The sequence below is a fragment of the Clarias gariepinus genome, chromosome 17 (assembly GCF_024256425.1).
Source record: "Clarias gariepinus isolate MV-2021 ecotype Netherlands chromosome 17, CGAR_prim_01v2, whole genome shotgun sequence".
Lineage (NCBI taxonomy): Eukaryota > Metazoa > Chordata > Actinopteri > Siluriformes > Clariidae > Clarias > Clarias gariepinus.
The window spans coordinates 13,617,825-13,645,520 of record NC_071116.1 but is presented as its reverse complement, the minus strand read 5'-3'; the positions used below and the strand labels follow the sequence as shown (position 1 = coordinate 13,645,520).

The 27,696-nt window shown below is 42.7% G+C and overlaps 2 protein-coding genes across 12 annotated transcripts in view; both read right to left on the bottom strand.

The window, feature by feature from the left end:
* Positions 1-20,904, bottom strand: part of grik1a (glutamate receptor, ionotropic, kainate 1a) — a 75,574-nt gene extending 54,670 nt beyond the window's left edge. For 7 of the 8 annotated variants that reach the window (XR_008355583.1, XM_053475753.1, XM_053475754.1 and 4 more), the window contains exon 1: positions 20,587-20,904. Coding sequence is in view for 6 of the 8 variants with exons in the window: in XM_053475753.1 (XP_053331728.1) it covers positions 20,587-20,749 (163 nt within the window). In the remaining 2 variants the exon portion in view is untranslated. The remainder of the gene's footprint in view (positions 1-20,586) is intronic. The other variant, XM_053475755.1, reaches the window with a different exon arrangement.
* Positions 20,905-23,007: 2,103 nt separating this feature from the next.
* The window catches only part of tiam1a (TIAM Rac1 associated GEF 1a), a 53,956-nt gene continuing 49,267 nt past the window's right edge, over positions 23,008-27,696 (bottom strand). For all 4 annotated transcript variants that reach the window (XM_053516108.1, XM_053516109.1, XM_053516111.1 and 1 more), the window contains 5 exons: positions 26,680-26,738; positions 25,973-26,069; positions 25,689-25,776; positions 24,958-25,127; positions 23,008-24,855 (listed from right to left, as the gene is read on the bottom strand). In XM_053516108.1, the coding sequence (XP_053372083.1) occupies positions 24,308-24,855; positions 24,958-25,127; positions 25,689-25,776; positions 25,973-26,069; positions 26,680-26,738 (962 nt within the window). In that variant the 3' untranslated portion in view covers positions 23,008-24,307. The remainder of the gene's footprint in view (positions 24,856-24,957; positions 25,128-25,688; positions 25,777-25,972; positions 26,070-26,679; positions 26,739-27,696) is intronic.

The following is a 27,696-nucleotide window of genomic DNA, read 5'->3' as shown; positions in this document are numbered from 1 at the left end:
CCGGCCGTTAGATTGGGGGTGGAAACCAGAGGACAGGCTGGGAGTGGCCCCAATTAGCTTGCAGAATGCTTTTCAAAACTGAGTGGTGAACTGTGGGCCCCGGTCTGAGACAATGTCCATAGGCAGGCCGTGGAGCTTGAACACGTGGTTAATCATGAGCTCGGCAGTCTCCTTGGCGGACGGAAGTTTTGGTAGGGGGATAAAGTGAGCAGCTTTAGAGAACTGATCAACCACGGTCATGATGCAGGTGTGGCCGGCGAAGGGGGGTAGCCCAATGACGAAGTCCAGGGCAATGTTGGACCGCCCAAAACCGCTGCTGGGCTAGTGCCAGCGTTCTGGCGGAGCCTGGGTGGCACGAGAGTTTAGAGCTGTGGGCCCACTCCAGGACTTGAGAGCGCAGAGCAAGGGGAACGAAAAGACGGTAAGGGGGCATGTTGCTTGGGCTTGGTTCATGAGATAGGGCTTGCTTGACACTGGTTTCGATGTTGAGCTCGGCCACGGTGAGTAGGCAGGGGGGTGGCAAAATAGTTTCACCTGCAGCAGGGTCTTGGGTGGTCATAAATAGTCTCGAAAGGGCGTCCGGCTTGGTGTTCTTAGACCCTGGTCGGTAGGAGAGGGAAAAGTTGAACCTCGCGAAGAAGAGGGACCACCGGGCCTGGCGAGAATTGAGCCTCTGGGCACTCCGTAAATACTCGAGGTTCCTGTGGTCGGTCCAAACTAGGAATGGGACTTCATTCTAGTTTCTACATTCCCTTTAGCCAGTGTCTCCATTCCTCCAGGGCTAACTTAATGGCTAAGAGTTCATGGTCTTCGATGCCGTAATTATTTTCAGCAGGAGTTAGGCGGTGGGAGAAGAAGGAGCAAGGGTGGAGCTTATTATCCGGGTTGGATCTTTGTAAGAGGATGCCTCCTACTCCAGTGCTGGAGGCGTCGACCTCCACGATGTACTGACGTGACAGGATGGTGAGGATAGGGGCGGAGGAACCGTTTCTTAAGCTCGCTGAAGGCTTTCTCAGATTCCGGGTTCCAGCAGAAATGGGTCTTAGTAGAGGTGAGGGCTGTTAGAGGGGCAGCAATGGAGCTGTAGCCTCGGATAAACCGCCGATAAAAGTTAGCGAAGCCTAAGAACCTCTGAAGATCTTGCCGTGAGGTAGGGGTGGGCCACCTAGTGACAGCTTGGAGCTTAGCAGGTTCCATCTCGATGCCTTTGGGGCTGATGGTAAACCCGAGGAACGTGGTAGACGTGGTGTGGAACTCGCACTTCTCAGCCTTGATGAATAAGTTGTTCTCCAGCAGCCTCTGCAGCACCTGTGGTTTTGGTGTTCTTCTGGGTTCTGAGAGAAGATCAGGATATCATCCAGATAGACGAATACAGAAGAATTGAGGAAATCCTCAAGAGAGAGAGAAAGAGAGACCCCACGTGATTTGCTAAACACAGTCCTGAGGTCATGGTATTCTGGGGAGACACGGGTGAGGTCCGGTGGCTCCTCTGTGGGGACAGGGTCAAGGCATGGCGTGGTGGCGGCGTGTAAACAATAGACCCAATCAATGTGCAGGTTGTGTTGGGTTAACCAGGGGAGGCCTAGGACGACCGTGGCATGTGACTCCTCCATGATGAACAGCGACGTCTGTTCCGAGTGGTTGCCGCTGACCCTAAGACCAATGAGAGGGATTCTGTGGGTGATAGATGGGAGCGGACTCAAGGGCAGCGCGGGAATATCCAGGGTTTTGGTCGAAGCCGCATTCAGCAGGTTACGATCCGAACCCGAGTCAACCAGTGCCTGCACAAGGCGGGTCTGTTGCTCATGGATGAGAAGGATGGGAAGCAGGTGACGTTGCTCTGGGAGCCTTCTTGGAGTCCCGCCCTCTAGTGCTCCCAGCTAAACTAGAGGGCGCCCCCTTTTGCTGGACAGTTCTTGAGCCGGTGTCCTGGTTTTCCCACAGTAAAAGCAGGCCCCTTCCACTCGGTGACTCTCTTCTGGGGTGATGCTGGATCTGCCCAGTTGCATGGGTTCCTCCTGGGGTTCAACTCATAGAGGTGGAGGTCGCGGCAGAGCCCTGGGTGGAGAAAACCGGGCTCTTGGAGAGACGAGGGGAGCTCTCGTGAGATTAGCTCATCTTGGAGCTTCTCTGTCAGACCCTCCATAAAGACGTCGCATAGCGCACGGTTGTTCCAACCGCTGCAGAGGGCCAGTGTCTGGAACTCAATGGCATAATCATAGGCCGAGCGCGAGCCTTGGCGGAGTTTCAGCAGTCTTCGGCCCACCTCTCTGCAGTGGCATGAGCGGTCGAACACCCTCTTCATTTCTCTGGCGAAGTCCTCGTAATTGGAACAGCAGGGGTCGTGGGCATCCCAAAGCTCCATTCCCAGGCGCGTCCTGACTGGAGCGTGATGATGTAGGCCACCTTGGATCGTTCGATTGAATCGACTGGATCTCCCTCGTAGGTGGGAGGGGCAAGGAGGCGTGGCTCCTGCTGCACGTGGGGGTTTGCTCCTTGCGGTAGGGAGAGTTGGAGCCTCTGGAGCTGGGACGTGACGTCAGCGAGAGACTGCTCTGTGCTAAGAAAATCGGCAGGCAAAAAATCAATAACGAGAAAAAACAAAGCGAGGTCGTAACGTGATAGACAATGAAAGAAAACGCGAGAGAATCGAGGTTTAAATAGACACAATAATCCAGCGATCTGAGAAGCGTGCAGCGCGTGCTTAAATCACTGGAATAATCAGTGGATGAGATGAGAAACAGGTGTGTAGACGGGGCGGAAACGGGGGCGTGGGAAAGGATGCATGACAGGCTGGGGGGAAACATGGGCACGTGGGGAAAGTGACAGCGTGGAAAAAAAAAAAGGAACACGAGGCAGACAGGGCATAAATCATGACATCCCAGAAGTTACTGGCATTTGGATAAACAAACTGCACAACAATTGCCTTATAGTGGACTTATACAGGAAAGAGTAAAGTAAGGTTGAGGTTTTTCAATACTTAATTCAGATAATAATAATTAGACATTCAAATAGTTCAGGATCAGCTGCTTTTAACAAAAGAGGAAAAATGGACTAGCGTTGATGGGTGTATTAAAGAAGTAAGGACGCAGTTGGTACAAAACTAGGCCACATGAGCAATATGCCAAGCCCTTCAGTCCAAATCAAATCACAGTGTTTGTGAGAAGAGGCTCAAATCAAGCTTAAGAAAGAAAAGAGGATTAATGGCGGTTGTTCAAAACTGATTTTCTGAATCACACTGGCAGAAATTAGACACAGACAGGGGCTGTTTTTAGACAGAACACTGCTATAAATGTCTGTGTGTTCATCCGGAGCAATTTTAGTTTGTGAAATAGCTGATATAGACAAACTTGACTTTTTGTTATCCTTTTTGTTAACATCAGCAATTGATCAAGCTTTCACACCAAAATAAACAGACACAAGACAAATTATTGTTGAAAGTATGTTGGCCAACAGGTATGGTGTTATGAAAAGCAGCATCCCGCTGCTGTAAAACGGTCATTGTTTCAAGCTTACTGTAAACAGTTAGTACCACCTAATTTAATTCATTGTGTTTTTGTGTTTAAGTAAAAAAAAAAAAAGTCTTAGGTCTTAAGCCCTATTCGCATGGGATTAGTATTACATGGTAACCTCTAGCAATTTGTATTAATTGCAGAGTTTGTCTGTGAACTTAATCCCATGCGAATAGGCCATATCTGTAATTTTTAAAGTAAAAATTCCCTGCAAATAACCTACCATATTTTGCTGAACACTGAGGTCCTGTTATAATATGAGTCCTGTGCAAATCAGCATGTCTGTGATTTGGCCAGGATTTGTCGAGGTTTTTAAGGTTTTTGTTTCCTGTGCGCCTTTTTATCTATTATCTGTGAAGAATGGAGGCTCTGTTGAAAAGACTTTAAAGTATTTTAGGTGCTGGGTCATATCGCTATACACTATGCAGATAAAAGAAAGCTAAAAACCATTAGAAGAGCGAAGCAAAAAGAATGATTATATTCTAAAATATCTAAATCACACCAGGTCCCCAGATAATACTAATCCTGTGCGAATAGGGCTTTAGTATTAGGCAAATACAATCTCAGACAAACAACATCATCATACTGAGCATTCAGGTGTGTTAACACAATGGCAATAGGAAAAGACAAAAGCAATGGTCTTAGAGAAGCAATTGTTGCTGCACATCAATCTGGGAAGGGTTATAAAATAGTTATGTAAAACACGCGGGTCGAAGATTACAGACAGAGATGCCACAACTTCCAACTTTGTTCGACACTTGAAGTTGCACAAAGAAAGGTAAGTTTTGAATGAATGTCAAGACTACCTTATCAGCTAAGTAATTTACTAGCTGCATGTTTATATCAATGAGACTGTACATTTCCTCAACGTCACCTTTCAAACACTACAGTCTGCAAACCCCTGCTGGTTCATGTGTGATGTGAGGCAAAATGGAATCTAGTGTGGTGGAGAGAGTGAACTAAAAAGCATTTGACTTCAGTTTCCTGAGGGGAAGTTAAAGCAGTGAAAATATTCTTAATATTGCACACACTGAAACTGAAATATATAGTATACATGATACAATACAATTAATATTAAGACATTGACACTGATATGAGTAAAGAGTAGTTTCAAATACAACCTGTGGCTATAAGGGATTTTCTGACAGTTGTTTCGTATGATTACCTGTTACAGATATGAAGAATACCAGATAAACAGAACCATCTTAAATGAACCACAACAGCCTTCAATCTCTCAATTTCTGGACACTGGTGTAAGGCATTACAGCATGAGTCACCCTCAGCAGAAATGCCATATTGTCTGATTTGATTATTGATTGCAACATTCCCCTGTCCATTGTGGAAAAAAAGAGCTTTCGTCACTTTCTGTCAGTGCTGGACAGTAAGGACAGCCCAGTGTGTCGCAGAACACTGACCGCAAAAACAGAAAGCCTCACTGAGGAGAGACGTTTAAAATTAAAAACTCAATTGAGCAAAACTGAGCATGTTTCAGTCACTGTGGACATCTGGAAAAGAAGTGGGTTCCTTGGCGTCACTGTGCACTGGGTAGAGAAAGATGAAGAGAGGGTACAGCTAAAGACTAATCTCCTGGCCTGCAACCGCTTCAAAGGCTCTCACACTGCTGAACGTATCTGTGACCAAGTTGAGGCAATATGTGATGAATACGACATCAAAGCTAAATTGGACTAGATTATAAGTGACAATGCTGCTAACATGCGAAAGGCATTCACTGTGTGCTTCCACAGTGAACAAGAGGATGATGGTGATGACTGAGATCATCTTGATGACCCTGAGCTGTGGTGTGACTTAACCCTGGAAGATCAGCAAACAGTAGATGCTGCTATGGCAAAGAAACAGCGCCTGCAGTGTTTTGCACACGCACTGCAGCTGGTTGTGGGAGATGGTTTGAAAGAAACAAAAGTAGTATGTCCTTCTCTTTCCAAATTATCAAAACTTAGCTCACTGCTGCACACAAGCACAACGTTCAAAGATCTTTTTGATGCTGAATTTGGGGAGCAGAAAGGCATCCCTGCTGCAGTGAAAACGAGATGGAACTCAACACTGAGGCAAGTAAAAGCAGTACTTCAGTGTGATCACCTAAAGCTCTGTGCTGTTCTTGAAAAGGCCGGGCATAAGGAGCTGTCATTCTCACCACAAGAGTGGAATCTGTTGAAGGAGTTGGTGGACACCTTAAAACCGTTTGGGGAAGCAACTAATTTGACGCAGGGGGAGAAGGTCATCACAGATCTTACAACCATACATAATCTGTATAAATTTAATTTTTTTGCTAAAAAGACTTGAAAAGACTCAAAAGTCAAACCGTAGGACTTTGGACTTGACTTGAGACTTGTTGGCCTTTGACTTGGGACTTGACTCGGGACTTGAGGGCAATGAATTGAGACTTACTTGTGACTTGCCAAACAATGACTTTGTCCATGTCAAGCACAGCGGTGAAGTGGTGATGATTTTTGCCTGTTTTCAAATTCAAATTTTTATTTGTCACATACACAAACATACACAGTACGGAATGTAGTGAAATGCATTATACGACTGCTATTGACCCTAAAAGAGAATTAAAGTTTACAAATAAGAAATAAATATAAATAAAAGAATACGATAGAAATTAAATAAAAAATTTAATTAAACTAGGAAAAAATAGAACTAAAAATAAAAATAGAAATGTGCTAGAAAAAATGGAACTAAAAATAAAAATAGAAATATGATATGCATAAAAATAGAAATATACTGTACATAGAAATATGATGTGCATATAAATAGAAATATACTGTACAAATTGAAATATACTGTACTGGTGTGCAAATATGCATAGAACAAAGTGTCTTTGTGCAGAGGTTATTAAAGTGTCTTTGTGCACTGGTCCAGGATGTAAACGTAAACGTGTAGTTGTGAAGGTAGGTGTGCAAAGTTATTAAAGTGTCTTTGTGCAATGGTCCAGAATGTAGATGTACAAAATGTAGTGTAGATATGAAGGAAGGTGAGCGTGTAATTGTCCATAGTGTTCATGGATGTAAAAAGATTGATAGATTTGATCAATTATGAAAAGATTGTGTTAGTTCGTGGTTGTGGTTGAGAGACCTTATCGCCTGCGGGAAGAAGCTCCTCCTTAGTCTCTCTGTGTTGGCCTTCAAGGAGCGGAATCGCTTCCCAGACCGCAACAGAGTAAACAGTCCGTTATTGGGGTGGCTGAGGTCCTTCACGATCTTCCTGGCCTTGGTCAAGCACCGCTTGCTGTAGATCGAGTGCAGGTCAGGGAGCTCGATGCGGATGATGCGCTCAGCTGATCGCACCACCCTCTGTAGAGCTCGTCTGTCCTGCATGGTGCTGTTCCCGAACCAGGTCGTGATATTTCCCGTCAGGATGCTCTCTATGGTGCAGGAGTAGAAATTCCTGAGCACCTTGGAGGGCAGTCTAAAGTCTCTCAAGCGTCTGAGGTGGTAGAGACGCTGCCGGGCCTTTTTTACCACAGTGTTGATGTGACAGGACCATGCCAGGTCCTGCGTGATGTGAACACCGAGGTATCTGAAGCTGTCCACTCTCTCCACTGGGCTTCTGTTGATGACGGGGGTCTGGTAGTTCCTCACCTGCTTTGTACTGAAGTCCACTATCAGCTCCTTTGTCTTAATGACGTTCAGGAGGAGATTGTTTCTCTGGCACCAGTTCTCCAGATTTCCAACCTCCTCCAGGTAGGCCGTCTCATTGTTGTTCGTGATCAGGCCCACCACAACAGTGTCGTCAGCAAACTTGATGATGGTGGTGGAGCTGGTAGTGGCCACGCAGTCGTGGGTGTACAGAGAGTACAGCAGGGGGCTCAGAACACAACCCTGGGGGGCTCCAGTGATGAGAGTGAGGGAGGCTGAGACATGTCCGCCCATCCTTACTGCCTGTGGTCTGCCAGTCAGAAAATTGGAGATCCACTGACACATTGATGAGCTGAGTCCCAGGTGCTCCAGCTTGGTGGTAAGTGTGGAGGGAATTATGGTATTAAATGCAGAACTGTAGTCGATGAAGAGCATTTTCACATAATTCCCCCTCCGAGAGTCCAGGTGAGTGAGAGATGTATGGAGGAGATGAGAGATTGCATCGTCCGTGGAACGGTTTGGACGATAAGCGAACTGTAGTGGGTCGAGTGTGTCTGGTAGTGAAGAGATGATGAAGTCTCTGACCAGGCGTTCAAAGCACTTCATCACTACTGAGGTGAGGGCTACAGGGCGATAGTCATTGAGGGAAGCAGGATGAGGTTTCTTTGGGACAGGAACAATGATGGATTCTTTGAAGCATGTGGGGATCACCGACTGAGATAAAGAGATGTTGAATATCTCAGTAAACACAGGTGCTAGCTGGTCTGCGCAGGCTCTGAGAATGCGGCCTGAGATGCCGTCTGGTCCTGCTGCTTTCCTGGTGTTCACTCTCTTGAAGGCTCTCCTCACGTCATGCTCGGTGATGATGAACGCGCTTCCGGTGCTGGCAGTGACTTCCTGTCTTCAGCCGTTAGCGCCGCTAGCATTAGCATCGCTAGCGTCTTTAGCTGCAGCCTCGAAGCGAGCATAGAAAGTGTTCAGCTCGTCTGCCAGAGACACGTCTGCGTTTATCATACCGGATGTTGGTGCTTTATAATCCGTTATTGTCCTTAATCCCTGCCATAGGCTCCTAGAGTCACTCTGTTGGAGTTGTGACTTTAGTTTCCTCCCGTAGCGCTGCTTCGCCTCTTTCACCGCCTTCCGGACGCTGTATGACGCAGCCTTGTATGGTTCCATGTCCCCCGACGCGAGTCCCGTGTTGTAGGCAGCGGTGCGAGATTTCAGAGCGTCGCGGATGGTTTTATCCACCCACGGCTTCTGGTTGGGAAACGTTTTAATAGTCTTTTTTTCTACGGTATCGTCCGCTAGTTTCCCGATGAATCCCACAACCGCTTCCGTAAACACGCTGACGTCATCGTCGAAGCTGTTTCTGAACATGTCCCAGTCTGCCTCATCGAGTGCGTCCTGTAACGCGGCCACCGATTGGTCCGTCCAGCGCACGACCTCCCTCTGAACCGGAACTTCCTGTTTCAGCCTTTGTTTGTATTTTGGCATGAGGAAGATGGCGGCGTGGTCGGATTTACCAAACGGTGGACAGGATTGTGCCTTGTAGCCGTCCTTGACCGTTGTGTAGCAGTGGTCCAGTGTCCTTTCGCCCCTGGTGGGGCAGGTGATGTGCTGATAAAAGTTTGGCGCTGCGCGTTTGAGGTTGGCACTATTAAAGTCCCCCGCCACAATAAGCGCAGCGTCCCGGTGTTGTGTTTGTTGTTGTGTGAGTGCCTCATGCAGCTCGCATAAGGCAGTGTCCGTGTCCGCTTGTGGTGGAATATAAACGGCGCTGATTATGACTGATGTAAACTCCCGAGGAAGGTAAAAAGGACGACAAATGATGGACAGTAGTTCCAGGTTTGGTGTGCAGGAGCGTGTGAGAGGAACAACGCTTGCGCTGTTGCACCAGCTGCTGTTCACCATTAAACACACGCCGCCTCCCCTTGACTTTCCCTGTCCATGTCCACGTCCTGTCCATGCGGTGAACCGAGAAGAACTCGGCCGGCTGGATGGCGTGGTCCGGCACCGCTGGGTTCAGCCATGTCTCGGTGAAGCAGAGGAGATTGCAGTCCCGAATGTCTCTCTGGAACTTTATCCTGGCCCTGAGGTCATCGAGCTTGTTTTCCAGTGACTGGACATTGGCGAGCAGGATGCTAGGCAGAGGTGTGCGGTGTGCACGGGCTCTCAGCCTGTTCCTGATGCCGGCTCGTTTCCCTCGGGGCCGCCGCTTCGCGTCGCGTCCTTTGTTGTTCCTCAGGATCTCACTCGGCCAGCTCGGATCCGGAGTTAAAAACGTCGAATTGTGAGTACATTGTATACCAATAGAAACAAGAGTGTCTCTATCATAACTAATGTACCCCATGGTGGTAATTTTGCCGGTTTTAAAACGCTGTAAACTAACTTAAAGAACAAAAACAAAGAAAAGGTGGTCGGAGCAGTCGTGACGGCAGCCGACCTCACCGGCGCCATCTTGGATCGAAGAATGTTAGAAGAAAACCTCAGCTAGTTTTGCAGCCAGTTTTGCAGCCAGTGTACCTGGGCATTTTGCATTCATTGTATTTACTATGAACTGCTCTGTTTACCAGAGTATTCTAGAGGCAAATATAAAGCCATTTGTCTAACCGCTAAAGTTTGAAGTGAAATTGGTAGGTATGTGATAGGATAATGATCTGGAGCACACAGTTAAATTTACAGTATATCATGATGGCTGAAAAATAAAATAATAAAGGTTTTGAAATGGCCTAGTCCAGAACTCAACCCTAATAACCCTTGTGTGGTGTTCGGGTCTGTGGGACCCGTTTTTTATCAAAAGAAAAATGATACAATAAATTATTCTTTTCAAGACTCATTGGCCTTGGCTCATTTTCTGTGAAGAGCATATATTTTAGAAAACTATTTCAATGAGCACACCCTGTACACCTCACCTACACATTTATATTACATAGAGGATGTTTGGTTCCATTGGACCCATGGCTAATAAAAGTGGGAAAATTGTACCTTCACTCTGTCCACCTACTGTCTGGGCTTGCTGTAAGTATGTGCGTGTGTGTGTGTGTGTACATTGTCATACAACATTGTGGCAAATTCAAGCACCAACACCTGTCTGCACACTTTACTCTCTTTCTTGTGGAAACCAATCTTTATTTGCTCCTATTCTATTGCATTTTTCATATCCCAAATTGGGGACCAGACGCAATAAATTTAGCTATGTGGTTCCTTATCACAACTTATCAAGATGGCAAACAGATTCTCTGTTCAAAAGACACTGCAATTGAATTTGGAGAAGAGAGATCCTTTTAATTATGATGTATAGAAAGATGATCACATTTCTGAAAATTCAGAGTCTGACAGTGACTTGGAAGGAAAGGTGGAGACTGAGCATCAGCTATTTCCAAAACGAAGACAAGACCCAGAACCAGGTAATCAGCAGCCAGCTCCAGAAACAGAAGCCTGTCAGCAGATAGCAAGTGAAAAAATATATATGTCAAAAATTGGTAAATTCAATGGTCTTCTTGCCCGAGAAATGTGACACCTTGCATGGCTGCCAATGTGATAAGAATATTTCACTCTGTAAATGCCAATCTTGATTAATAATGACGATTATTCCTTTGGTAATGAACTTTTATTCACTTGTGTATTCTCATTGCACTTTACAGCCACAAAGAAAAATAAACAAACCAAACATGTTTAGAATGGAGAGTTTTTCTTAGCTGTGGTAAATATATAAAATTAAACTGCCTCTTTTACATTAACTTGTAATAAAATCAAATAAGAATAAAAAAAATTACATGTTACAGAATAGTATTTGATTAATCAAATATTTTTAAACTTTTAAATGTATCTAATTTAAAAGATTAGCAGAATAAAAATTATGATTATCATACTGTAGATATATGACTCATTGTCATTATAATGTGTGATTATAATATCACTAAAACAACAACAACAATTAATATTTTTAAATTGTCAAATTGTTTCAATATATCTGGGAAAAAAAAAACTTGGACCTTACTGATGGCTAAATGAAGTCTGTGACCAAAGCAGTGTAGGCTTGGCCAGTTATTCACAGATGCTGCCCTAATCATATTAGCTGCGTTGTCTGTTGCGATGCACACAAGTCTTTCTTCCACCAAGCCCCAAGCGGACATCGCTTCTTTGAGACCCACTTTGATAAACTCCTCTGTATGGTCTCGTGGGGAAAATGAAGTTTGCAAAAGCTTGCTTTTCATCTCAAACGCGCTTTCAATAAAATGAACTGTCAAGCTTAAATACGGTTCCGCAGTTCTGCTTGACCATAAGTTGGTCGTGGCAGCAAAATATTCAAGGCTGAGAATTTCTCTTTCTATTTCTTTTCGGCATTTCGCATACAGCGAGGGCAACAACATTGGAAAAATGGTTGCGTGAGGGAATGCTATATCTTTCATCAAGTGTTGTGATCATTTTTTTAAACCCCTCACTGCTCACGGTGGTTATTGGACACATATCCTTGAAGTCATCGCCTCTGTTATTTCCCGGTGTCTTTGCGAGCTAGGCAGATATGGTATTGCGTTGAACAATGTCCCTGATATTGTTGTCTGTGTTGTGGATGGCTGGGAATTTTTTGTTGCTGCTGTTTGTGCCTTCAGTCATTGAAACGCTTGATAGTGTACTTTGTGGTGGCTTTTAAGGTGATTGATGTATGTTGTGTTACCTTGGGACGTTTGGACCGAACAGGAGAAAAGTTTGCACAAGACTCGTACCTGATCAACATCACATACCTCGAAACTAAAATAGTTCCAGATAACTGAGTATAACCCCTTTTTTAGGAACTAACGATAAAAATAAGTGCTGTGGATTGTGTGGACCCAAGATGGACAGAGAAGCACTACGTACATGCATCAAGAAGTACATACAGTATGCATCACATACACAGTACTCATGTGTTGTATAGGCTGATGTGAAAAGGCAATTTGTTCAGTGGGGCTGATGTGTCGGCTAGACTGACACGGTTTAGCTTGTTTTGTGTAAAATGACGTGAAAGAGTTAAACTTCTAATTAGGTTCATGGGAATAAAAATTAATAGTTGCTTAATTTATAAATCTGTTGATTTTTTCACTCATATTGATAATTTATCTTTCTTTAATTTCATTTTATCAAGAAGAAAAAAAAACGAGTAGCACTTTAATTCATAAATGTGACAAAGGTAAAGGGCACATATTAACCATATATCCTGTGTATATTGCTTGTTATTAGGATGAAGTAAACATCTGTTGAGTATTTTAACATAAAATTGATTGTGTTGAATTGAAAATTACAAAATGCAGAGGGTCCAGCAGACCCGGAACACTGTCTGAGTAACAAAAATATGAACACCACACAAGGGTTAAGAGAGAGCTGTGCATATGCAAATTCTATGTTATAAAAAAAATTAATAATTAATAATCTCACAATTATGTGAGAGACTGAAAGGCAGAGAATAAACAATTCCTTCAAGTAAATGCTGCTGAATGTGGATCTACATGCTAATAAATCAGGAAATTACTTAGCATTGTCTAAATGTTTTAAATTTTTGCCTTCACTGTTATTAAATAATTATAACTAATGCCATACGTAAGTAAAAAGTAGCAAACATTCATGCATATTCAGAATGCCAGCTATACAAAACCTAATTTCCACTGGAGTCACCGTGGGTAGGCATTTTATTTTATTTTTTTTAAATCAACCAAACTGTAATGGGTCTTTGGTGCAATGCATTGGCACCCCATCCAGCGTTACCCTGCCTCATGCCCCAAGTCTCCTGGGATAGGCTCTAGCGCGCTCAGTTTAAGTTAATAGTGCACAGCACAAAACATAACTCTCTGTTTATAAATCCTCGATAAGGGCGACTGCCCCGAGAGGATCTTTAGTTTCATTTTTAGTTACAAGAGCCCCGTCCATTCTTGCATAGATGGTAGAGCTCTGTTTATTCTGTGCTTTCAGTTTTTTTAAATTTCCTTTTAAGTTCCTTAATTAATAATCCCACGCCATCTGCAAATGGAAAAGGCTTCCCTTGCGTATCATAAGTACTCTCACAACTCCTATTTACCTGACCCCTCTAAAGCCCTGAGTCAGGGCTCTTATAATCATTTAAAACATCTCATGGTGCGGCTCTCCATACCGCACACGTAACAATATCTCCATACAACTAATAAACATAACAAAGTCTATTCCCTTTAAAACCATAATATTCCAGTTGCAGTAAAATTTTTAAAGTAATGATAACTTCTACATGACATATCAGAAAACGTCTCGGGTTACTTTGCTGTAACCCTGTTCCCTGAAAAGCGGGAACGAGATGCTGCGCGAAAGCGCTATGGGAAACGATTCCTCGTGACCGGTTGTGAAGCACGTGTGTTAAACACGCCAAATATTTTGGCATCTATAACCTCAGGCAGGTGACGTCAACCGATGAGGTGCACCTGGAGGTTATAAATAGGCATGAACCGGAAACACCCTCAGGTCAATTTTGTCTGAAGGATGTCCAGTCACGCATGCAGTGCGGCATTGTAGCGCAGCATCTCGTTCCCGCTTTTTCAGGGAACAGGGTTACAGCAAAGTAACCCGAGACGTTCCCTTTCAAAAGCTACACTCGATGCTGCGCGAAAGCGCTATGGGAACGAGAATACCCACTCCGCCGCACTGCAAGTGTCTGGACCCCCAGGGTTGTGTCGTGTGCGCACAGTACCCCCAAGGAGTCCTAGACCCCGTAAGCATGGCATCAAACCATGACGCCTGACCGATGTCTTGCGGAAAGGCAGCCTGCCGGAGCAATAGACAAAGGTAAGCTTCCTGGTCGAACGGCCCTAGTCACTAGAGGCGAAGTATGCCACGCGCCTCATAGGCTAGAGCACTAGCATCTTTAACCCAACTCGTCTAATGGCGGCGGCCCTTGGGCGGCGGCCCTTGGGCCGCGGCCCCACGACATATGAGACCCTGCTCTAATTTACGGCCCCGGCTTAATGCAGAGGTGCGCTGTAAATTGAAGAGCATGAGCTGGACACAGCGAATGAAGACTTTCTGCTCCGGAGCTAACGGCGGAGGACCGAAGGCTTCAACTGTGGGAGATAGTTGGGTAAAATGCAGAACGGCTTTTTTTTTTTTTTTTTTTGCAGCAACTTCCAGCACTGTAACAGTTTGGCAGTGGACTGGGTCTACATGTTTTATGTCCTGGAATGTAAAAGATCCTGAAGGACAGAATTTGTCCTGTCCTCCTAGGCTAGGGCACTAGCATTTCCAACCCAACTCGTCTAATGGCGGCTGCCCTTCGGCCGCGCCCCCAAGACGTATGAAACCCTGCTCTAATTTACGGCCCTGGCTTAATGCAAAGGTGCGCTGTAAATTGAAGAGCATGAGCTGGACACAGCGACTGAAGTCTTAACTGCTCCGGAGCTAGCGGCGGAGGACAGAAGGCTTCGACTGTGGAAGATAGTTGGGCTGGAGTGTAAAAGGTCCCGAGGGACAGAATTTCTCCTGTACTCCTAGGCTAGAGCGCTAGCATCTTTAACCCAACTCGTCTAATGGCGGCTGCCCTCCGGCTGCGGCCCCAAGACATATGAAATCTGCTCTGATTTACGCCACTGGCTAGTGCGGTGGTGTACTGTAAATCCTAATGAGCATGAACTAGACGCAGTTAATGAAGTCTTACTGCCCCGTGGCTGTAACGGCGGAGAACAGAAGCTTCGAAGACAACTGCAGAAGATAGCTGGGTGAGGATGCAGAATAGCTCTAGCTAGCCAATGGCAAAGCCTAAGCACAGTAAGAAGGCTGATGAGGCCCGTGAATAAGCCTGCAACTAAGGGGTGCTTTCCACCAGCCCCATCAGTCAGGACGTAGGCGAGGAGCGGCTACGTATGTTCTGAGTGCACTAGGGCAAAAGCCTGAGGTCAATTTTCTTGCAGAAGCTCCAGCACTGAAGCAGTTCGGCAGTGGACTGGGTCTGCATGTTTTGCCATGTCCTAGTGTAGTTTTCCACGCTAGGACATGTTAACCTCCTGACTGCTGGAGGGAGTATTTCAGGGCCAGAAATAAAGTCATCGTTTCGGGGCAATTTATGTGCCACACGAGCAGATGACCTCTCCAGATCCCTTGGGCTGGGCGGCCATCTTAGGCCGCACTTCGGCCCCTAAGGGAAAACGTCTGCCGTTAGCAACTTGCGACGACAGGACGGACCTAGAGTGGGACCCAGGGTCAAGGACGAGGGTCTGCACCACATAAAAGGGTACGAAGCTCCCGGCGCGTAACCCTCATTACCTCTGGGGATTGGCCCTTGGATGAAATCCCCAGGCACTTAGCCACCACAGAAGCGGTGAAAGTTACTTCCTGCTTAGCTTGAACTCCTTTAGAGTGTTCAAAATAGACTCGACGCGCGCAGGAGACAGCTGTGCCCGCATTGCGGTCGGATCTCACATGACACTCAATGTATGCTTTGTGTAGGAAAGAGAACGCTTTCCGTGGCGTTGGGACTCGATCCTAAAGAAAACGAGGTGAGCTACAATGACATGTTGATGCCAAGGCGCTAGCTCCATGAAGAGGGTACGAAGCTCTCGGCGTGTAACCCCCTGTTGCCTCTCAGTTGCTGGAGGGAGTATTTCAGGGCCAGAAATAGAGTCATCGTTTCGGGGCAATTAATGTGCCACACGAGAAGATGACCTCTCCAGCTCCCTTGGGCTGGGCGGCCATCTAAGGTTGCGCTCCGGCCCCTAAGGGAAAAACGTCTGCCGTTAGCAACTCGCGATGACAGCACGGACCTAGAGTGGGACCCAGAGTCAAGGACGAGGGTCTGAACCACATAGAAAGGGTACGAAGCTCCCGGCGTGTAACCCTTGTTGCCTCTGGGGATTGGCCCTTAGATGAAATCCCCCGGCACTTAGCCACCACTGAAACCACTCTGGGAGCAGTAATGTTACCATCTGGCCTAGCTTATACTCTGTATGGAATTCGGCGCACGCAGGAAACAGCTGTGCCGGCCTTGCGCTCGGATTCCGCATGACACTCAAGCTCATATCTCGTGCAGGAAGGAGAACGCTTTTGGGCGTTAGAACTCTGCCCTGAAGAGAAAGATAGGTGAGCTAGGGCGACGTGTTGGCGCCGGATGGCTTCGTCTGGGAGGGGAACATGCGCTATGGCCCCCTTTGCCAGCCAGCCTGTGATTTGAATTAACAGAGGTGCTCACTGTGGTTTCACGGAGGTGGAAACCCACGCCGTAGAAACACAATGGCTGAATCCTGTAGTCCAGGAGACATGCTTGGCAGTAGCTTTCACGCTGCCAGCTTCTCCAAAGGGGCGGTAGCTTTTTGCTCAGCTAGGCAGAGGAGTGGTGGTGATGGTGGTGGCTGTTAGGTGTTTGGTGTCCTGAAAACACGACAGGAGGGAACCGAGCACCTAACACTTTGTTGGAAACCGCTGTCTCCCGAAACACCGGTCTCCTGAGAGTGGTGGTCTTTTATAGTGCCTCGTGCTTAAAGAGACATAGCTGGCAGTAGGTTCCCCGCTGCCAGCCTCTCTAAAGGTGCACGAACTTTACCACCTCGGCTAGATGGGTGTGTCACTGGAGACCGCTGCTTTCCGAAACACCAATGGTGGCTAAGATTGAACCACGGCCTCCTAAGGATGCTGGTCCTCTTCATAGCTTCGTACCTAAAGAGACATAGCTGGCAGTAGGTTCCCCGCTGCCAGCCGCTCTAAAAGGTGCAGCTCTCAGTAGGTCAGTCTGGTCTGCCTGCAAAGCCATCGTGTGCAGGGCTGCACCAGGCTGACCCGCTGCCTGAAAAATCTTTTCCCACCAACGAAGATGTTAGTCTACACGCTTGGTAGGGAGTGTGGATTTTTCCCAAGAGGATGAGCTCCCAGGGGAGAGATAGCCCGTGAGCGTCTCTCTGATCTGGGACATCATCATAAAGGACCGCGCTTTCATCCATGACATTGGAACAAACCAAATGTCAATAGCACAAAAACACAGGATAAATATGGCTTATTCCATGAAAGAGTTAACTCATGGAGGTCACCAGGAGGGGAGGGGCCATCACTGAGGCCCCTCCTCCTCCGGCCACCCGACAGACACCTGTCGGCTGACCGTGAGCGTTTGGGGGATTTATTTAATTTATTTATTTTAATTTATTTTTTTATTTTTTTTTACCGCGAATCGAGGTGTACGCGTCGGACCGCGCGTTACCACCTCTAACACAAACTAACACACCGGCTCATCACTAGAGGAGCGGTCTGGAGTAATAGTTTCCATCTCCACGGGAGCGAGAGAGAAAGTTTTCTCCCCCCTTCACCAGAAGCGCCGAAGCGCGCTGGAGAAGTGGAAGGTAAAAGACTCATAATCCGGCGAGAGAGCGAGAGAAAAGGAAAATCCTGTCTCGCGCACCTCGGCCAGATTGCACGCCAGAAATGCGCTGCGGGTCGCGGTTTCACTTTAAGACGGCGAACCCGAGCGCGCGGGACTTTAATAGGGAGAAAATCGCAATACTTACCTGCTCCCTGAAGCCCGAGATAGCGTGCTCCTCCCCCAAACACTCAGACAGAAACGCGAAGATCGCCCTCAGCGAGATATTCTTCTACACGGAGGGACGGACTCGTGTCTTACTCGGCCATCTTTCTGGTGAGTAGTAAGACACTTCTATTTTCGCTTTCTGTTCAAATGCTTGCACACACGCACACACACAACATGGATCCTGAAGAGAAAATGATCTGAGGGTGTTTCCGGTTCATGCCTATTTATAACCTCCAGGTGCACCTCATCGGTTGACGTCACCTGCCTGAGGTTATAGATGCCAAAATATTTGGCGTGTTTGACACACACGTGCTTCACAACCGGTCACGAGGAATCGTTTCCCATAGCGCTTTCGCGCAGCATCGAGTGTAGCTTTTGAAAGGGAACCCAAATGCACAGTATGATGTCTGAAACTAGCTGGGGTTTGGGGATTGGCTGGGAATTAAACATGTGCCTTCTGCATTACAGATGAGACATCCACCACTAAAACACAAATGTACATCATCATCGTCGTCCAAGAGACCTAAATTATGTGGCTGCTAATATAAAAAGCACAAGCAAAAAAGAGAGGGCAGTTAAATGACATACAGTAGTATATGTTAAATGCTTTAATATCAACTAATGTGTGTGTGTGTGAGTGTGTGTGTGTGTGTGTGTATACAACCTCTGGCAAATATGGCCTTAAATTTGTTTGTCCTTTTTGAGTGAATCACTGTTCAGACACACAAGTATTTTGCCTCGTTTAAACATTCTTGTTCATACAGTATATACCTACTTCTCATTCCCCCTGATACTCTGATACTATGGCTTTACATTACTGTCAAATGTTGCCCATGTGAAAGAGATCATCATGGAATTTTGACAGTTAGGAGGCGGGAACAGTGGCTGATGTCTCTGCTTCTTTGATTGGTCACTATAGATTCCCACAGCCTCCTTCCTCTGACCCCTTGTTTGGCAGAAGAAATAGCAAATTATAAAAAAGTAGAATAAATACTTCCATCTGGCTGGATTATTTTTAAATAAGTCGTACACATTTACATATTTCAAAGATCCTATTTTAATATTATTTAAATATATTAATTTGGTTTACTAAATACACAAAACAATACCATTCTGTCCATTGTGACACACAACAAAATATGGCCTCTTAAAGAAAATGTATCTAATTAAATTAAGAAGGAAAATGAGTCAAAGAACCAAATAAATAAATATTTTCCAGACTAATTATGCTCGTAATTCAAGGTTTCACTGTATATTATTTAAATTAATATTATATAAAAAATATTTTATTAATATGAAATACCTTGCACCTATCTTTGCCTCTTTATTTTATTAGATGTTTTTTTAAAGAATTACCACACCTCGGATGATGGGGTTCATACTTCAGGGATAAAGTCACATATTCCGCTATGTGCTGGCAAAATTTGGGACAAAATTAAACAATGCAATGAATTAAAGCACTCCATGGAAGTTAACACATTTACATAATTGGGGTAATTGATTAAGTCAACATGTCAATATAGCCTTACAACCTAGGTAATTTTTAACATTAGACACCATCCTTGTTAGAAAGCAAGTTAGTAACTAGAGATGCATTTCCGTAAGAAAATGTGGTGTAATGAAATGTGCTGGAACAACCTTGCGGTGCTAGCAGCAATTTACGTGACCAAAGCCTTTGATGTAATCAATTACCACAAAATTGCGCCCTGACATGTAGGTGTTAATAATAGCGTGATGGCAAACACTTTCACAAACAATAATATTTTATTTGTGGGGACATTTCACTCTTCACTCAAACAAAAAGGTCACTAGAATCAGAGGGAAAGACTTTGTGCTGGCGGGGCATGGCTGCTTTGTAAAGGATGTGGGAGACAGGTTCGTAGGAAAGGAATCACATGTAAGGAAAACGTGGATATTTATTGACTGTATGTTGCTGTGAGTCGGATTTTACATTTTAGGCATTTGGCAGACGCCCTTATCCAGAGTGACTTTTCTCATTATACATCTGAGCAGTTGCGGGTTAAGGGCCTTGCTCAAGGGCCCAACAGTGGGGATTGAAGAACCTGGGACTTTCCGTACTGTAGTCCAGTGCCTTAACCACTGTGCTGAGCTACCCACTGAGCTACCCATGACCCCCTATTTCCGGTTCTCCTCAGTGACCCCTTTTAATTTTAATTGAATTTTAACCTCTGCACACATGCATTCTCTGTCTCTCTCTTTCACCGTGTTGTGCTCTCCACTTTTTTCAGCTTACATCATTGTCATCTAGCCATATTCTCCTTAGATCTGTCTTTTTCCCACTTAATTCACTCTCTGGCCCTTCACACTTTACTTTGCTTGACCCAGCCATTCACCACACACAGACTCATCAATCTTAGTTTTCTTAACATTTTAAGTTAACTCCCATAAATACCATCCATCATCATGAAGCTTTAGTTAATAGTTATATTTTATTGCTGCTACTTTGTTTTTCTTCATTTTTAGATTTTGTTTCAAATACATTTAAAAGATGTTAAAAGACATTTAAATTAGGTTATCTTTATTATTTTGATTGTTAGTAAGTTAAACTAAATAAGAGCTATTAAGTAATTGTGACAGATGTAAATTGATTATTTGTCTAATCGTTTCAATAATTAATAGATGAATGAATCGATTATGAAAATAATAATAAGATGCAATTTTAAAGATTTGCTTTTTGTTCTCAATGAACTTAGCTCAAAATTCAAGCTTGTTTTTTTTTTTAATGTAGATGCATTACATTTAAGGAAAACTTTGCAAAGTAAACATTTTATGTTTACCCATCTTTAAAAGTTTGGGTCCAAAGAGTATTTGTTTCTTTATCATGTTCAGTAATAAGTCTGCGCAAAAACAAAAATGTCTACATTAAGTTTCTGAGCAGAGAACTGAGATTTAGAAAAAGACCTGCTAAGAAAAGTTTTAAAAAGGGCATCAGCTGTCCTGTCATGAAACATACCGATGCGGAGGACATGGTGCTCACTGAGACTCAGCTCCGACATCAGGATGAGCAGTGAGAGCAGCAGCCTGGCTTGTCTCTCCATGGCTCCGTAACCGAAACCGATAGCAAACTTAGTGTCCAACGTCCAGGGAAGACGGTGTCGAGTCAAATCCGTTGGCATTCAGCTTCCCTGATTTCTACCCCACTTTTGGACGCTTCAGTGAAAAAACTTAACACTCGAAGCTCTCGTTTCCGACATAAACGTCAACAAACAAGAAAAGAAATCTCTTGTTTTTTGTGCCCCTCCTGTCCGTGTGGAGAGCTTTCTGTCGGCCAAATTCCAACTGTCAGTTTCCACATGAAGAACAGCGCGTGATGAGCGCGTGCTAAGAGTGTTGGCGCGCGCACTGAGTGTGCACCTGACTGCTGAACATCATTAAACCTAAAGCTGGTTCATGGCGTCTGTCTCATAATACACTAATCCTGTAGTTTTAATTTTCTGTCTTAAACACATGCTGAGACCTTTTGGGACAGATTGTGAAAAAAAACCCACATCATATTCTGGGACTCAAATAAAACATTAGTATTGATTTATAATACATAAATAAATGGCAGTAAATAAATCAAATAAATAAATTTCAGAGACTGATGTTAAAGTTGACTAGCAATAATACTGAAGTGTGTGTAGACTAATAGGAGTAGTAACAGTGGTAGTGTATGTTTTTGTTTGTTACTCTTGTTGCTTTGCTTATCAATGTTGTTAAAAGATTGACAATATTCACTAGCCTATATATGTATATATATATATAATATTTTATCATACCCCTGGCAAAAAAAAAAAAAAAAAATCTAATCATGACATTTACTGTTTAACAAATAGTTTGTGTTTGTTTTTTCGTTTTGGTAAAATAAATTTGCAGACAATTTCTTGACAGAAATTAACCAGAAGTTGTCAAAATGAACAACCACTTATTATTATGGAGTGGAGAATGGCGCCATCTAGTGAATGTTTATTCACAAAATGGACACGTACACTATATGGACAAATGTCCTGTATTTAGCCAAACCTGTTAATTATTGATTTCAGGTGTTTCTTTATCCCCAGTAAAAGGCAATCTTAATTTTTCAGCATACCAAGGCATTTTGGACAATGCTCTGCTTCTAACTTTGTGTAAAGTTTTTTGGGGAAGGCCATTTTTTATTCCAACATGACTGTGGCCCGGTGTACAAAAGCGAGGACTAAAAAGACATGGTTTGGTTCAGTGTAGAAGAACTTGACTAGCCTCCACTGAGACCTGACCTAAATCCCACTGAGCACCTTTGGGATGAACTGGAATGGAGATTGTGAGCCAGACCTTCTCGTCCAACCACCGTGCCTGACCTCATAAATGCTCTACAGAATAAACGGAATGAATTTTTTTAAATTCCCACAAAAACACTCCAAATCTTGTGGTAAACCATCCTAAAAGGGGTAAAGCTGTTATAGTCTCAAAAGGGGGACCAACTCCATATTTAAATATATCTATTTGGATACAATATCATTGCAGATTTGACCAAATACTTCTGTCTATATAGTGTATGTATGCATTTTTCAACCACAGATTGCTGTATTAAATATTTCTTAAATAAATATGAATATAAAAACTTTTAAATCTCAGAATATATATATATATATATATATATATATATATATATATATATATATAATAGAATTATTATATTTTATATATATATAATAGAATTATTATATTATGTGTGTTAGCTAGCTAAATGGTGCAATTAAAAAGACTTGCCAAACACAATGTGGAAGATCACACCTTTTCTTTTGCTTGTCTTCAATGCTCAGCAGGTGAGAAACACCCCATGAGTACCACCTGGCCATCCATGCAGTATATGGTGTGGGCATAAAACACACCACATGAAGTTTGTTCAGGTCAAGCATACTTATTTATATAATTGGACAAGTAAGACACACTGGCAAGATAAAAAAAAAACAGATGTGCAATTAATACCAACTAGAGAAGTGACCATAAACTAAACAGAATTGTATAGAACCAAAAAAAGTGCTATTTCAGTTGTTTCAAGGACTTTGCTTCAGTTTCAAGGTTTCAAATAGAATGAATGTTTAACTAAAATTAACTAACATACATGTTTCTATCATCACAGTGCGTGCTCACCATAAAAAGACCCATATAGTCTTTAATAATACTACCCATGTAGTATTCATTAATACGCATCTTGCACACATAAATAAAAAACAGCTGCTTCATTATGATTATACTTATAAAAACCTCACACAAGCACTTATCAAAATTAGACACAACTTTCCTAGAAAGACGCTGCCGTTGCCAAACCGCCAAAACTAAACTATGTACTTATTTAGGTCCATTTGTATTCTATGCATTAGTGAACTAAACACTTAAATAATCCATGTAAAAATACCATGATAAATAAAGGAATTTTATTTAAGAAGCGCAATAATATTAGTTCACAAAACTATGAGCATACATTTTCAGAAATGCACAAGGTAAAAGAGGAGTATTTACAGTGTCTTTTTACATTGTGTCTCAGCCAAAACCACATATACAATAATTGATTCCATTTCACATCAATTTAAAAATAGAACTTCTCTCGGTAATATGTCATATCCCCCATGATCTAAACATTGACTTTATATAAAATACAACAAAAAGTCCTAATTCATCAAAGCCTTATATTTCATATGATTCATTCAATTCACTGTTTTCAAACTGTTCAAGTGTAGTTCACTACATTACAAGTGTGACTGGTGATATTATTTCATACAGTGTGTCAGTGGTAAGATTTAGTAGGTGTTTAATTCAGTAGTATACCAAATGATGACGAGTTTCATGTTTTGAACCAAAAGCACTCACATTATTGCAGTGTGCAGGACTAAAAGGCCAGGGCATTACCCCTTAGAAAAACAACTGTGATAGAAAATTCAAGTACAGCAGGATCCATAATAATAATAACTTAAATCCCTTCAGTGAACTGGGCTGAGTAATACTGGACTGGAGGGTATACTGTAAAAACCAAATTACAAAAAAAAGGAAGAAGAAAAAAAAGAAAGGAAAGGACATCACTGAAAAATGCTAAATAGTAAACAGTTACTTTTAGAGGAACGCAATAGCAACACTGTGCTTTTGTGCTCTAGACAAAGTGTCCTGTGTGGTGCTGATGAGTAAGCTAAAGATTAAGTTTAGCCACAGGTCCCTGGACATCACAAACACACACAGCCCTTGAGTATTGAACAGCGGTCAAAAGCTATAAAAACAAGGACAGACCCACGTTCCTAGCATTTTTTTTTTTTTACAAAAATAATAATTTTGGCAATGAGGTTTGGAATGGAAGTGTAGCTGCCTACAGGATATGAGTGCACATCATGCAGCATGTCAGTGTGAGGAGGATCTATAGACATGTGATTGTGCAGTAGGTCCTTAATCAACGTTTATATGAAGTCCACATCATTGTGCAATCCAATCCTGATATTTTTCAGCATCTCAAGTTCATGCACAGCTTGAGAATCCAAGCAGGGACTTCAAGAGCCATAGATACTGACCCATACTGCTTTTTTAAACTTATTGTCAAATGTATTTACACCCACAACAGAGTTTTCTTTGACATTCTGTCTGACATTAAGCTTAATTATGGATAGATAACTGGCTCAAATATCTGTATGCATCTATGTTTTCACTCTCTTGTACTTTCATCACTGACTTCAGAAGATATCAGTGCCAAAGCTACTGTTAAAATCTTCTCTGCGAACCCAGATAACCTCAACCTCCTGCTGAGCCACATCGCCCTCTACAGCACACTGCTTTCGTAGCGGGGTCAACCTTAGTTGGCCAAGTGAGTTCCCTGGAAGCTTATCCGCTGAACCTCTGTTAGGACCAACGTCTTCCTCTTTTTTGTCCTCCTCCTTTTGCTCCTCCTCAACTTCAGCAATAAGAGCTTCAAAAGACTCTTCCAGGCTAGGCTCAGCCAAGGAACCCTTGACGGACTCACAGTATTCGTCATCATCGCTAAGGATGTCTGTCTCCTTTACATCTGTCTGTCTGTCATACAGCTGCAGGTCAAACTGCTCCTCCACCCAGTCATCAGTGTTCACAACATCCTGGTGATTATTCTGAGATGGTAGGGGATGCTCACTCTGAGGAAATTCTGTGGAGTCTTGGCTGGAGCAGTTGTCAAAAACAATGTCAGTGTTGATAGTGAAGCGGTTGCGTATGAGTCTTTTTCGGCCATGGTTTCCAGGTGGAGCTGAAACTGAAAAAGTGAAATACTGTCAGACAGTTGCACTGGAGTTTCTTGGATTTATAGGTAGACCCCAGGCAGGTTTTGAGGATAAAGAAAAGAGAGGATATGTACCTGCTCTGTTCATAGGCCTGACTCCTTTCAGTGCAAAAAAGCGTTTTCCTCCGAATGGAACATATTGCTGATTAAGAGGCAAACTTTCTGTTTTTAACAGCTGCCGACGCTGTTTATCTCTTAAGACAGAGTGCACTGTTTTCAGGAAGTCCCGCTTACTCTCAGCGGAGCTAAAACAGAAAATAGAAAGGGTCAGTACATGTTTAATTTCCTGTATGTAGTCACAGCTAGTATTAATTTCCTGGGCAATATTATGATGTACTGTACGTAGCCCATGGAACGAATAACAGTCAGCTATTCCGAAACTTAAAAAGGCTCAATTTAAAATCTGAAAATTAGCCCACCCAAACCTTTAATATCATTTCTGATCAACATATAAAACTAAGATAAACAATAATACATTTCATGAATATTTATGAAAAAAGACTTTGCTGTCTTTCAGAGATCTAAAGACGGATCATTTTTATGCTTCTTTTTTTAACACATTGCTGTTAACTAATGTCTTAAGGAAGATAATGTTGTGGAACACAAGGACCACCAGCGGCCTTAAGACGAACAAGCACAATGGCATGTAGAAGATTTCATGCAGCCGTGATCACATACAGTGAAATGCCCCCTGTGGATAATAGATTTTAGCCCTCCTGTCATACCCAGCTGTCACTGCCAGTTGTAGTAATCTTCTGCAGGTCAAGTACAATAGTATGAGGAAGGTCAAATGATTTTGCACTCACCTACAGCACAGATGAAAAGTCCTCTCTGGCCTCCCTTCTGACTCTGATTTTATGTGAACTATCTCACACATTGCTGTTCCATCTGAATCTTAGAAAAAAAATATTACATTTGTTTACCAACTTCAATATTTCATCTACCATAAACACACAGATAAGCCACAGAATGTGTGTCGATGGGATAAAAAAGCTAGTCATAATGATTTCTAGTTCAAACTGTTTTCCAAGTATCACTATCTTTAAATGTCCCTAAACAGACAAGTGGTAGATTGAGTGGAGAAACTCACTGGTAGTATTGCGGACTTGAAGAGCATCTGAAGGAATCATGTGCCTAAATCGGAATGGATCTCTCTCATCAGAAACAAAGCCTCTGTGAGATGTTCCCTACATTGAAAGAAAAAAAAGAGAAATTAAAATAAGTCACTATAATTGTAAATGAATGTCTTAAATGGCAAAATAATTCATAGAGTCACAAGCAATTAGGTATCGATGCGTTAGACTTGGGACCCGTCAAGAAAACATGCAAAACTATTGTAGAAAATAAACACTGCACACAATCAGAAAAAAGTCCTACTCTATGCATTAAAGAGATAAATAGATTTTTCTTTAAAATAAAAAAGTAACTATTGTATTTAAACAGGTTACCTATAAATTTAAGGTAAAAACAGAAGCCAAATATATGTTCATGATTTTCCTAAATTATCATTGTTGCACGTTTTAATAAAATGCACCAAAGTTTTGCAGTTAAAAAGGTCAGAGTCAGTTCTGAGTGTCTATAGCTGTTTTGACAACTAATAGGAACTTTAAGTTTCAATCATTGTAAAGAGCTTTTTTCCCTCTGACATTTTTATTGCAGAGGTACACAAAGAAGGGCACAAAGAGACACTGTGGATGCATTAACAGTAATCATGCTGTCAGGACCAGACTTGTGCTGCCCACGCTGTAATTCTCTTAGTGCATAATAAAAGAAAAGGGGGGCAACAAAGGCACTCACAATTTTCTTCTTTTGCTTGGAGCAATCTTTGTACACAAAAACGATGGCAGTCTTAAAAACTGAAAAAGAAAAGCAGAAAGGCATTAGACCTAGATATTCAAAATGTATTTCAGCATTTAACAGAATTCTTCAGATGGTTTGGTGCTTTGGGCTCCATGTCCATTTTGTCCATCTTTCTAGTTTGCCATTTAAAGGGGAGAAATCTTCCACATTATGATGACCCAGGACAATGAGTAACTCACAATTTTAGTTTTCCAGACTATGCATTGTCAAAGTCTGTAAAAAGCTAATAAAAGCAACAGCCATAGCATTAAGTGTATTTTAAGATACATCCATGAGCAGTGATTAATACACAAGAGGTATTAAGGGCAAACTGGTGTAAAACCGACATTTACAAAATCAGAGAACAACGATGAGACTTTTAGCTGCAGTAAAACATTTAAATTGTTCAAATGTTTAAAAGAAATGTAAGGCTTAAAAGGAGTTCCTTGGAGACCATGGTTTCAACTGTTAAGAAGACAGACTGGTCATCGCTCTGGTTATACCACTGTTTTTATTATTATTATTAATATTATTATTATTATTATCATTATTCATCGACAATACATTTTCTGATGAACTATTATATATTTTAGCTACTAACTATCATTGATGCTAGGCAAATGCTTAAGTAAAACTTTGAGCTATAGTCATATACATATATACAAATATAATATTGTATAAAACATAAGTCATTAGTTGACTTCCAACTATATCATCTATACATAATTGGGGGTAGCACTAAATTACACTGAAACTTAAGTAACACTAATGTCCAAGCTGGCAAAATGACAACATCTTTATGGACAGCTGTTTATCATGTTATTTTGTCCAACAACCTATAAAAAAAGGACATGGTCATTGTTGTTTTTCTTTAAAACAATATTTGAACGGTTTATTGGTTGCTTTAACTTTTAAACAAGTCATCTTCCAGAAAGTTGACTTTGTAGATTTTACTTACAACATGGCATTATGGTA